This window comes from Ipomoea nil, unplaced genomic scaffold, assembly GCF_001879475.1.
Source record: "Ipomoea nil cultivar Tokyo-kokei standard unplaced genomic scaffold, Asagao_1.1 scaffold2480, whole genome shotgun sequence".
NCBI classification, from domain to species: Eukaryota; Viridiplantae; Streptophyta; class Magnoliopsida; order Solanales; family Convolvulaceae; genus Ipomoea; species Ipomoea nil.
Window position 1 is genome coordinate 5,856,127 of NW_017618908.1, and position 13,963 is coordinate 5,870,089.

A 13,963-nucleotide genomic window follows, 5' to 3' on the forward strand; every position below is an offset into this window, starting at 1 on the left:
GTTGATGCTCCTGATGAAGAGGGTAATCTTGTTCCACTCATGTGTCAAATTCAACACTTGAAAGATTGGGATACACTGGGGACGTGGATGCCTGCTGTGCTGTGTTCGAGACCCACCATTGACAGCAAATTATATTGTGCATGGTGGTGCATAATGAAAAGAAATAGAATTTTCGCAAAAAATAACTCTGTTCTTCAGTTTCATTTCGATATAATTACAGTTTCATTCAATATTTATACACACAAATATGTGAAAATGTTATTTAATTTTATTTTATATACATTATAGTTTCATTAAACCACAACTACATGATCATTTCAATATAATTACAGCTTCATTGTACAATATACACTCAAATATGTGAAATGTTATTCAGTTTTATTTCATATATACTGTAGTTTCATTTCACCACAACTATAATATCATTTTGATATAACTGCAGTTTAATTTAATAATATAAAAATAATACGTGAGACTGTGTCGGTTTAGACACACTGTAGTGTCACTCCGTTATAACTGCAGAAACGACGCCGTTTTGACGCGCGGTGCATAATCGATTATGCGATTATGCACCACGGTACACGATATAATGACCGACCATTAACATGGTTCCTCTTTTTCTACTGATGTTATGATTGGGCCACCGTACTGGGCCATGCACCTCCATTTGCCGAGTCCACAAGTTTGGCCTGATCGGGCAATTTATATCCTGCACTAGGGCGCGCATTGCATTGTGCGTCTGATGCAAAACGACGTCGTTTTAATATTTTTTTTTTCGAAATTTCGCTGTCCTGTGTTGGCGGTTAATTATTATTATTATTTTTTAAATCTCATGTTAAAAAATGTACATAATTTTATATTAGAATACACATAATTGTATACATAAATGTACATAATTGTATAATAAAATACACATACTCTTTTTTAAAAGATAATACACATAATCTAACATAATGCATAATAAACATAAACTTTTAACATAATACACATCAACTCTTAACATAATACACAAATTTATGGATTCGGATGTACATAATTGTATAAAAAAATGTACATAATTGTATAAAAATGTACATAATAAACAAATATACATAATTGTATAAACAAATACACATAATTACGTTAACTCCCTACCGCGCCTTCTAAAATAACGTCATTTTGGAAGATACGGGACGCACAGTGCTATATGCGTTCTGGTGCAGGGTATAACGATCCGGCTGACCGTGAGCACGGGTTGGGCTTGTCCCACACATTCTGATTTTGTTCTCATTTGGGTTTGGCTACTATGATTTCCCCTCCAATTTCTCGCCTAAACCTTGTTAGATGGGCTATGGATTAAATGCAAATAAATAAGATTAATCCCTTGCTCTATCTTGTACGGGCGCGCGAGAGATTGGGAGTTATGTTGTGCAACCGTGTGCATTATGTATAGTGTACACGGTTGTAAAAATAATGTTGTTTTGATGTCCGACTTAAAAATAATAATTCATAATTACATAACTACACATCAATAACTTTATAATTATACATCCAGAATTGTATAATTACACATTCATAACTTCATAACTATAAATCCAGAATTGCATAACTACACATCCATAACTTCATAACTATACATCCGGAATTGCATAACTACACATCCATAACTTCATAACTATAAATTCAGAATTACATAACTACACATCCATAACTTCATAACTATACATTCAGAATTGCATAACTACGCATCCATAACTTCATAACTATAAATCCAGAATTGCATAACTACACATCCATAACTTCATAACTATACATTCGGAATTGCATGCATAACTACACATCCATAACTTCATAATTATACATTCAGAATTGCATAACTACACAATCCATAACTTCATAACTATACATTCAGAATGTGAAATTATAACTTCATAATTATACATTCAGAATTGCATGCATAATTAGACATCCATAACTTCATAACTATAAATCCAGAATTGCATAACTACACATCCATAATTTCTGGATAACATAACTACACATCCATAATTACACAACCATAACTTCATAACTATAAATTCAAAATGTGAAATTATAAAATTATGAACATATGTTTACGTATCTAACGACAATCGAAAATGATTTTTTTATTTATTTAAGTAAAACGACGATGTTTTTGCATCCGTGTGCACTATGCATGGTGCACACGGATGCACATCATAATTTACCGAGAGATTGGACCTCTACAGGATTAACCTCTTGCTTTGACTTTTGTGACTAGCTTTCTATACTTGTACTCTTAGGGGTATGCCCGGGTGACACATGTATTTGGATTTTTGTTTAATTTACATTTGAAGTATGACCCAGAATAGGTTAATAATACATTCCTCATATGCCACTTACAGTTCATAAGTAATTACTGTAAAACCTGATTGACAGATGAGCGTAATTGATTTAGGATCGATAGAATTCAGAAAACAGTTACAATACAATAGAGTCCTATAGGGATGACTAACATAATAGTCTCCTATAGAATAGCTAGGCTAAGTCAACTAAATTATAACCACTAGACTATTGATCATATAATATAACATTATTACTAACACACCCCAAACATTGAGCTTGTCTCGAAGAATCTGAAAGCGTGGGGCCGAAAGGGGCCGGGCTTCGTGAAAATGTCTACAAGCTGATCCTTTGTTGAGACGAAGTTGACGACGAAGTCCCTTGATGCGACCTTGTCCCAGACAAACTGATAATCGATCTCCACATGTTTCGTCCTCGCATGAAGACCGGGTTGGCTATTAAGTACGTGACTCCTAGATTGTCACACCACAACGTTGCTGGACCGCCAGGATGTAGACCGAGCTATCAGAGTAAGGAGATAACCCGAGTGACCTCAGCGGACACATTCGTCAGGCCCTTGTACTCAGCTTCAGTCGAGGAGCGGGCTACCGTGCGTTGTTTGCGGGAGATCCACGAGACCAGGTTTGTCCCAATGAAGACTGCATAACCACTGGTTGACTTTCTATCAATCAGGCAGCCTGCCAGTCTGAATCGGAGTAGGCATGAATATCGGATGTCGGGGAAGCTGTCAAACATAACCCGTAGCCCTGGGTGCCTTTGACATACCGCAAGGCTCCAGTGATCATCGGAGGGTGCATGCATGAACTGACACAAGCGATTCACAGCGTAAGAAAAGTCCGGGCGAGTGATAGTTAGATACTATAGCGCCCCTACAATCCGCCGATATTGCGTGGGATTATCGAATGGCTGAATAGACGGAGTAGCTGACTGTGTGACTGTAGTTGGAGTTGCAAGAAGCTTGCATTTAGACATACTAGCTCGTGATAAAATGTCGTCCATATAGCGACGCTGAGACAAGATCAGACTGCCATCGACCTTGAGAGTTTCAATTCCTAGAAAGAAACTCGGAGTACCCAGATCTCTAATCTTGAAGGTAGTGGAGAGACGCCGGAGTAACACGTCAAGTAGTGCTGGATCGTTGCCCATCATAATGATGTCATCAACATAGACCAACAAAACCACATGTGAGTTACCGGATGTGTAGTGCAAAAGAGAGACATCCGTCTTGGATGCTACGAAACCTGCAGTAAGTAGATACTCATGTAACCCTTGTTGCTTAGTGAGGTAAATCAGAAACTTTTAGGATAGTGTGTTACACACGCCTAAAAACAGTGATCAAGTGTTCCTTTGTTTGTATTGAGTGATCAACAATGATTACTGAAATGCTTTTGGAGTTGAAGAACATTGAAATAAGAAGTTGAGAGGAGAAATGCTGCGAAAGTGTTTCAATATAAGGAAAATAAGATGTGAATTCCAATGATATAGGGTTTTTGAGTTTTTCGTCAATTTGAGATCGAAACCTAATATTGATAATCAAACTCACCACTTTGCTCATAACTGATGAGTAAAAAATGAATATGATCATAACGGAGGGACTGAATTGATACTTGGATATGACTCAGGGCTAAAAATATAATTTTCTCTTTTATAACTTAAAATCTCGCTAAACACTTTGTGCTCAGATGACATGTAGTGACTTCTCCCATATGGGAGGTCATGAGATCGAGCTTCAATGGAGGCGTTGTTGACTTGTTGAGAAAGTATGTTTGAACATATACTACAATGTAATGGAGTCAGTAGGATGAGTTTAGGAACGAGTGTTTCATTCAATTCAAGTAACAAACTGATAAGGTTACAAGATATACTACTAGTAAATAGATCCTACACAGATGGCTAAGGACAAGGTCAATATAACAATTATTGACTTATACTAATAATATATAATATATGCTAATAAGTAGCATTCAAAAATAATAGGATGACATATGACAGATTATATGAAATTAAGAATTGCATATAGTACCTGCGGCAGTGAGAGAATTTCTAAGTGAGGGGGGTTTCCTTGTGCGCAGTGAGTAAAGGTCTAGCCTTTGTGGTTCATATTCAGTTGAGTTGGTGTAGAGGACCCTTAGGGTTGTGTTTCAACCTTTTGGAAGAAAGAATTACATATAGGATGGCAAAGGGAATGACAGAGTAGGGACTAGGGAGTAATAAATAGCACAACAATTTATATTGACCTAGGGTCCACCTTGACCTTGCATGCATGGTGGACCATAGTTACAAATGGTGTCATTATAAATCAAGTCATTAATAGTGTCAATAAATACATCGTATTTAATAACATTCATCTTATACTATATTTATAATATTTGTTTTATATACTTATAAATATAAATTTTAATGTACATAAATATTAAAGTGGAAGACCATCATATTATATTTCTATTCACTTTGTAGTATGTATGTTTCTTCAATTCCATCATAAAAAAAAAAAAAAAAAAAAAAAAAAAAATCCAAATCTTAACATACATAAAATTATATTACATGTGCATCATGTACTATATATATGTTCATAATATTTATTCTATATATTATCATAAATCTGAACCTTATAATATACATAAATATTAAACTTTGAGTATATCATATCCATTTCCATTTACTTTGTAGTATGTTTATCATGTTTATTTTATGTCCATAAAAACAAAGATTAATATATATAAAATTACATTAATGTAATGCTAGGCTTTTATGTACATTTATTTTTAAAGAATATATATATATATATATATATATATATATATATATATATATATATATATATATATATATATATATATATATAGGAGTGATCACATGTGGCCATGTTGTTAGGTGTGGTCATATGGTCAATTATAGACCATTAGATTAGATAGATCTAATGAATCATATTAATCAAGATTTTTTTCAGTATTTTCGCACACACTCTCCTAACCAGCGAACTGTAAGGGTAAACTTGTCATAAAACACCGGAATAGGGAAAATCACATTGTTGTGTGTTTTATTACACTATTGGTGCATGTTGTCAACACTGTTGGTGTATTCTGGAACCCAACCGCTATAAATGGCCACTGTAATTACCATAACACGGGAATACACCATTGGTGTGTTTCACTGTGGTGTGTTTTATTACACTATTGGTGTATGTTGTCAACACTGTTGGTGTATTCTGAAACCCGCCCGCTATAAATGGTCATTGTAATTACCATAACACCCCCCACTTACTAAAACGCGCGAAAATTCTCAGAATTACCACTGCCTTTAGATTAAACTGATTCAACAACACAAATACGACCACACGACCACACCTAATGACATGACCACATATGAGTGTTTTTCTATATATATATATATATATATATATATATATATATATATATATATATATATTGGTGTTATTTAAAATATCTCAATTAAATTATTTTGATGCTATAATTTTAGACGATATCAATTTTATTTGTACGGAATGAAAAAGAGAAAAATAAATTTAAATTACTGGGTAAAAGAAAATTTTAAGAAAAAAATAGGGATGCCTTGCAACATGAGTACATGACCCATGGTTCGATATAACTATTGAAATAAAACCGGCCATAATTCATTTCCACAGTTCTTCATATTGCGCGATGAACAATTCGAGATGCGGTAATGTACATTCATTTACAACTAAATGTTACAACTGCTGCTACGTATTACCCGGCGACCCCATACATAGGCGGCAACATGGTACCTGCACCTAAACGACCCCGGATGCGTTGTCGGAGAGCAAAGGCACCGTCTCAACGGCGCGCCGCCTCCGCCGCCGTGGCCGCCGGAATCTTCATCTCGCCGTCGAACACTCTCATCCGAAACATGTCTCGGTTGTAACCTCGTCGTTGCAGCGGCCAAGTCCCTGAGAGCTGCTAACTCATAACGTGGATGATAGCACATATTTTATGGTCCTTTTGGTTGAGAAGAATAATATGTAGAGAGAGAGAGAGAGAGAGAGAGAGAGAGAGAGAGAGAGAGATGGAGGGATGGGAATGGAAAGAAAGGAATAAGTTCTTGTGTTGTTTAGTAAGTGAAGGAAATAAAGCAAGGGAGACTAAGCAAAGGTGGGCATAAAGAAGGCTTTTTCTTAATTTATTTTTAGATTAAATACTATGATGAATTATACCAATCTCTTGCTCTAATTATACATCTTGTGATTATAAAGTATATCTTGTTTTCAAAAAAAAAAAAAAAAAAAGTATATCTTTAAAACATAAGATTTTGCGTTCTAAAGTATGGATTGGCACCGGTGCCAACTGTATTCGATGTCACCGTACCCTTACATGTGTTTTTTAGGTTGTACAGGATATTATCAACTCATGTTGTTCGATCAGTGAGATTACATATTGGCACTGTTTGGTAAAATGGCTGTTAGCTGTTAGTTGATTGGGTTAATTAGAGGTATAACTAGTTGATCACATTAGCTGATTGTAGAAATGTCACTACAAGAAAAATGCTCATAGACAACGGTTATTAACCGTTGTCGTAGGGGTATAATTTCTGTTGTTGAAGCCGGTGTTGTTGTAAGTCCCGCGCATAGACAACGGTTTTTTAACCGTTGTCTTTTCTAGAAACAACAACGGTTTTTTAACCGTTGTCTATTAAGTGTTGTTGAAGCCGGTGTTGTTGTAAGTCACGCACATAGACAACGATTAATAACCGTTGTCTTTTCTAGAAACGACAACGGTTTTTTAACCGTTGTCTATTAAGTGTTGTTGAAACCGGTGTTGTTAAAAGTCACGCACATAGACAACGGTTATTAACCGTTGTCTTTTCTATAAACAACAACGGTTTTTTAACCGTTGTCTATTAAGTGTTGTTGAAACCGGTGTTGTTAAAAGTCACACACATAGACAACGGTTATTAACCGTTGTCTTTTCTACCAACGACAACGGTTTTTTAACCGTTGTCTATTAAGTGTTGTTGAAACCGGTGTTGTTAAAAGTCACGCACATAGACAACGGTTATTAATCGTTGTCTTTTCTACCAACAACAACGATTTTTTAACCGTTGTCTATTAAGTGTTGTTGAAACCGGTGTTGTTAAATGTCACGCACATAGACAACGGTTATTAACCGTTGTCTTTTCTACCAACGACAACGGTTTTTTAACCGTTGTCTATTAAGCGTTGTTGAAACCAGTGTTGTTAAAAGTCACGTACATAGACAACGGTTTTTAACTGTTGTCTTTTCTTTAAAAGACAACAGTTATAAACTATTGTCTATTGTGTGTTGTTGAAATCGCTTTTGTCACACCCATAAAATGTTGTCTTTTGTATAAAAGTCAACGGTTTCTAATTGTTGTTTATTGTAAAATAGACAACGGTTTTTAACCGTTTTTCACCTGCTTAAATTATAATCGTATAAAAAAAATTATCCATTCACCATATGTTGCAAAGTGTAGTTACATAATTGTGCACAAGCTAATAAGGTTCAAAATAACAAGTCAAAAGACTTCCATGGCCAATTCTAATTATCATCCAAGTCATAATACTACTACACAAAAAACAATTCCACGAACCAATTCAAGTCCAAATGATCACAACGCTCTAATGACCAAATCATACCTACTCTATATGACTTGATAGAATATCGGCCCATTCAGATCGCACCAGATCAATAACCGCTTTGTCATAATCAACTTGTTGGAACTACATGTATAAAGTGAGTAAATAAATTAGTATACATATAATAAATTTGCAATGAAATTCGAAATAAGTTAGGAATAATTTGCAAGAACCACTAACCTTGAACTATGAAGTTTCTTTAGTTCATTCTCCATGAAACTTTCTAATTTTGAAAACTTCTAGAAACTCAATAACTTAAGTACAAAATTTTCAAAGAAATGCTGCCTATGAACTATGAAGTTACTTCAATAGGTAGAGGAAAATATGTTGAACTTGTATTGTAAGAAATGACCCTGTTACTCTGTTAGTGAATCAGCTGGAGCAAAGTATAACCAATGATAAAAGGATTACAAAAAATCCATTATTTATGAAAGAAAGGTTTTGAAGGCATAAGGTTCACCAATAGCTCTATAATTCCAAGAGTTATAAGAGTAGTACTGTCAGTACTCAAACAATGTGTTAAACACATAACCTGTGAATTTGAACTCAAACTAGTTGGCAGACCAAAATTATATTTGTCAATGGGTTACCTATTCAGTGTAGCAGAAACAGTTTCTTGCACAGCAGCCCTCCAGTTGTATCCCTTATTTGATGTAAGATATATAGCACCTTCATCAGTTACCATTTCTGCACTGTTTTCACCTGTAGCTTGTATATATACCTGCAAATAAAAGATAAATGATTTCTTTGAGATGAATGGAATTCAGAAAAAGATAATAGAACTCACAAAAGTAAAGAGTCCATTCATTGTCTTTACTTCTTAGCTTCCCAGGTTAAGTTTCCAGAAATTTCAATGGACAAATCTTAAGGTGCTACTTTCAAGAAACCAAAGATATAATAATAACAACAGCAACCAGCAATAGTGATAACAATACAAATTCAGGAAATTCTCAGTTTTCAGTTAGTGCAAATCAAGCAATGATGTGATCATTGTATGTCATAGTGTGTAAAGATCTCATAAGATAACAAATTATGGACTTCACATCTATTCTAACTCTCTATCTCAATAATCTTTCAACTTGTGTTTTAGATCATTCACAAAGGTAAGTTTATTGAGAGTTGCAAGAACAATGTGGTTCTTAGACTTGTCAATAGTTGCAACACTGAAACTGGTTTTCTGACCAAATAACATCCCCATAAACAGACATCTCAATTTTTTCAAGTTCTTTCTCATTGAAATCAGTCACAAGAATAGCCTTTCAATTGCATAGCTTCAACCTCAACCTTATTTGCAGAACTTGACAATTTCCTGCCATACACTCACCAACTTTTGAGAAGGGAAGGATGTGATTGTATGCAATGGAGTAAAAGTACAGCCTACTACTTTCATATAAATTTTAGCAGGGTGTTATAGATATGAGAGATCTCCACACTGAACAACTGAATTGATGTACACAGAAGTTGGAGGTTATATGTAAACATGTATATCAGACCAGACATAAATTTAAGGAAGACGATGAAAAATATTTCTTCAAATCAAAGCAATTCACATGCTTAGAGCTATGTGTCTTTTGTAGTAAGAGTTACAAACAGCTACCTACCAAGATTTTGCAGTACAACAATGATGAAGCAGACAACTGCTCAAACATGGAAGGAGTTGTGGAAGAATTGTATACCAAACTAAGTTGGAAAAAAGGAAGAAAATACCAAAAAAGTTAGGACAGATTAGTCATTCAAAGAATAAGAAAATACCAAAAAAGTTAGTATAGATGACCTGAACAAACTGTAATTGAATCAGCAAAACTCTTCCAAAAAGTACTGATCAGAATACATTTTCATAACTAAATTGATACCATATCAACAGTACAGAGCTACCATAAGCTGGCATATAAGTAATTGGGTATCACCTGCTATACGAATAAGGAGATCGAATTCTTTCTCTCCGGCTTCGGCGGCTAGACCTGTGCCCCACCGGTGAAAGCGACGGCGAATACCTCCTTTACGCCGGCAACCTCGATATATCCCTATCTCTGTCCCTTCCCATCTCTACTCCCTTCTCCTCAATCAATCACTCTATATAAACACACAAACAAAATCCAAAGATGCAATTTTCTTCTGCAATCATAAAAAAATTACTTCAAAAAACAATTAGCAACAACAACTATGTGAGAATTTGAGAAATAAAAACATTTAAATAGAAAATTACCTGACACAATAAGGACTATATTTAAAATTGCAAATATATATATATATATATATATATATATATATATATATATATATATATATATATATATATATATATATATATATATATATATATATATATATATATATATTATTTGGCCAGCTAAAAATTGGGAAGACTGGCAGGAACTCACAGAAGTTCCCAACATAAAAGCTACCTTAACCCCTAAAGAATTGCAAATTTTGAATTTAGTGTGCGCAACTTCATGAGAGAGATAGTACAAGTCATATGCTATAAGTCTATAATGTTATTTTTGGACACTCTTGTCTTGAAGAACAGAAATAGCAGTATTTATCCATTTAATTAGCTTGAAAGAACTAAACGGTCTGCTTTATGGTATGCTAACTAACAGTATGCTTCATCAAACATAGTTTGAGCCATGCTTTACGTTATGTTAACTAACAGTCTGCTTTGATTAGCTTGCGTAAATGAAAGAATCGAAGGATTACTTCTATATTTTGAAAAGAACTCATCGAATTATAACAGTCTCTGCAAGTCCAATTTCAGAGTCTTCTAGAAGGAGAGGGGCTAGGAATTACCTGATGGAGGATGGGAAAGTCGGGGCGGGTGATGTGTCCGAGAGAACCGGGTCCGAGTTCCTGTTCGTCCACCACCGTAGGAGGAGAAGCGGCGACTCTGTCGACGGTGTAAAAGCGGAACCGTATAGGGCACTCTGTGGACTGGAGAAAGTAGGGTTAAGACGCAGTTCTGAGGGAAAGAATTGGGAAGACGGTCGAATTGAATTGCAAAGTTAAAATTTCGCGCTAAGTTAAAATTTGCAAAGAGGGAAAGAATTGAACCAATTATATTGAGTTAATACCCAAAATCGTCCACGACTATAGTGGTTTTTCTCAATTTCGTCCTAAACGACTTTGGTGACTTAATATCGTCCCATACTTTTGTGTTTCACTCAATTTAGTCATCCATTTGTTATTCCGTCAAATTGGTGTTAAATAAAGGAACAATTCAGTAATGTCAATATTGATCTCTCTTTACTTTCAACTTGTGAAATGCGAAATTTCTCGTCTTGTACGAATTACACCCAGAATTACTCCCAGAAATAATAATAAGATTATAAGTGGTGCGCACTCGTAATGGACACCCACACCCAGTGGGGGTGGGGGTGGGTTTTGAAAAAGTCCACCCGATGCAGGTAAGAAAATATTAGCTTTATTACCCGGGTCGCTAGACCCAAAATAGTACCGGGTATATAGGTACAGAACGCGAGATTCATTGATTTTTATACTGTAGATTCATAAATTCTAGACTGTAGATTTATAAAATCTTTACTCTAGATTCATAATTTCTAAATCCTAGATTCATAATTTAAATACAGTAGATTCATAATTTCTATACAGTAGATTCATAATTTGAACATAGAGTTCTGTAATTGTGAATATAGAGTTCAAACATACCGCCCTTAACCCCTCCACACCATACCACACCATTCTGAACACCACACCGCACCGCACATGGCCGTTCTAGGGCATGCAATTTAATGAATTGAAAGTAAAACTTTAATGAATTGACATTGAAATTTTGGTGAATAATTTTATATTTAAATATGAACGAAAATAGGACTATTAAATTAACTTTTGAATTGTATTATTTCTTTGTTAATTTTTATGCATTATATTTGGACAAAAAATTTTAATTACATTTTTATTTTTGTTCTAGATCTTCTAAACATATATTTTCATCTCGTAACAAAAACAATGAAGGTCCAAATTATAGGTAAAACATAAGGTGTAACACTTTAGTAAACAAGAGTTGGTGTGACTTAGTGGGTTTAGCTTTGTTTATTATGTTAGAGGTCATGGGTTCTATCTTTCTTAGTGGCAACTTTAACTTATATTTTATACAATTATTGTCTTGGTTCTCACAGACAACACATAACCAAACTCGTTATATCTTAGATGTTGTGCTTAAGTACATAAATGTTGATGTAGCTTAGTGGGTTTAGCTTACTTTGTTATGTTAGATTATGTTAAAAGTCTTGAGTTCTATTCTTCCTAGAGGCATCTTTAACCTATTTTATAAAATTGTTGTCTTGGTTTTCACAGATAACACAGAAGCAACACAGTTATATACCAGATGTTGCACTTTGGTACAAAAGAGTTTGTGTTGCTTTGTTGGTTAAACCTTAATTGCTGTGTTTGAGGTCATAGGTTCAATTCTTGTTGTTAACATCCTTGTTTATATTTTATATAACTGTTGTCTTTTATAAAATAATGATGCGCAAAGACAACGGTTAAAAAAACCGTTGTCTTTGTAGTGTTGTGTATTCAAATACGCTTAAAGACAACATACCAAAGACAACGGTTAAAGAAAATCATTGTCTTAAACAAATAAAGAACGCGCAACGACAACGGTTATATAAAACTGTTGTCGTTGTAGTGTTGTGTATTCAAGTGCTATTAAAGACAACACATAAATGACAATGGTTAAATAAAACTGTTGTCTTTTATAAAATAATAATGCGCAAAGACAACGGTTTTAAAAAACCGTTGTCTTTGTAGCGTTGTGTATTCTAGTGCGCTTAAAGACAACACACCAACGACAACGGTTAAATAAAACCGTTGTCTTTATTAAAAAAAAAAACGCACAAAGACAACGGTTTTAAACAACCGTTGTCTTTCTAGTGTTGTGTATTCTAGTGCGCTTAAAGACAACACACCAACGACAACGGTTAAAAAAACCGTTGTCTTTTAATTAAAAAAAACGCACATAGACAACGGTTTTAAAAAACCGTTGTCGTTGTGGTGTTGTCTTTTCACAAAATGCACAAAGACAACACACTTATAACAACGGTTAAGTAAAAACCGTTGTCTTTGACAAAAGTGTTGCATCAAAGACAACGGTTTTGGACCAAACTGTTGTCTTTTATACAAAAGACAACACTTTTCTTAAAAACTGTTGTCTTTCTAGTGTTGTCTATGTGCATTTTTCTTGTAGTGTGTGTATGGTAAATTAGCTGTTAACTGATAACTTTTTGGTATAATTTCTTTTCTCAAAAAGCTAATTGAAAAAGTTGCTTTGAGCAGTTTTTTGAATTTTAGCATTTTGGAGTTACAAAAAGCTAATTAACCAAACACTTCTATTGATTTTTTTTAACCAAATCAAACAATTAATAATTGTCAAAAAGCCAAAATTGACCTATAAGCTAATTAGTTTACCAAACAGAGCCATTATCATCTCATGATTGTATTTGGTACAAAAAATATCAGTATTAATCTCACACAAGACACTTTTGTAACAATGTATATATTCATCCAACGCTAAAACACGTCATGTCTAACGCTATCATTAAACCCAACAACATAACAATATTCGCCAAGAAAAATACTATTTTTCGCTAAAATCTCCTCATATAGTACTTACTATCTTAAAAAGGAAAACTCATTAATTTTATAGATTATCTATGAATTAACTAAATTCGTCATGATATTAATAAAAATTTCATATAATAGTAATTCAATGCCATAATGACATGCATGTCAAAAGATAATATTATAAAAAGTGATTTATGTATAAAATACAGGATTATTTATTGTAAAATTCAGAAATTTTTTATTATTATTATTATTATTTTTTTTTGCAAACAAACGAAACAGTATATTAATTTAAAACATCACAAGACAATACATTAGGGAAAAAAAAAAAAAAAAAAAAAAAACTAGGCAGAGTGACATGCTACTCCCCACAGCCTAATATAGAAAGAGCTTTCTTAATTAACAGAT

At 34.0% G+C, this 13,963-nt stretch overlaps 1 protein-coding gene and 1 long non-coding RNA gene across 3 annotated transcripts; both read right to left on the reverse strand.

The window, feature by feature from the left end:
• Positions 1-2,847: 2,847 nt before the first annotated feature.
• Positions 2,848-3,489, reverse strand: LOC109152782 (uncharacterized mitochondrial protein AtMg00810-like). The gene is made up of 2 exons (XM_019300425.1): positions 3,217-3,489; positions 2,848-3,147 (listed from the first exon to the last, which is right to left on the reverse strand). The coding sequence occupies exons 1-2, from the start codon at positions 3,487-3,489 to the stop codon at positions 2,848-2,850; spliced, it is 573 nt and encodes a 190-aa protein (XP_019155970.1).
• Positions 3,490-8,020: 4,531 nt separating this feature from the next.
• LOC109152695 lies at positions 8,021-10,994 on the reverse strand. Of its 2 annotated transcripts, XR_002049410.1 has the most exons (5): positions 10,763-10,994; positions 9,883-10,090; positions 9,577-9,655; positions 8,566-8,696; positions 8,021-8,059 (listed from the first exon to the last, which is right to left on the reverse strand). It is a non-coding gene; the product is annotated as an uncharacterized LOC109152695 (long non-coding RNA). The 2 variants fall into 2 exon arrangements; XR_002049411.1 differs by lacking the exon at positions 9,577-9,655.
• Between the last annotated feature and the right edge of the window lie 2,969 nt (positions 10,995-13,963).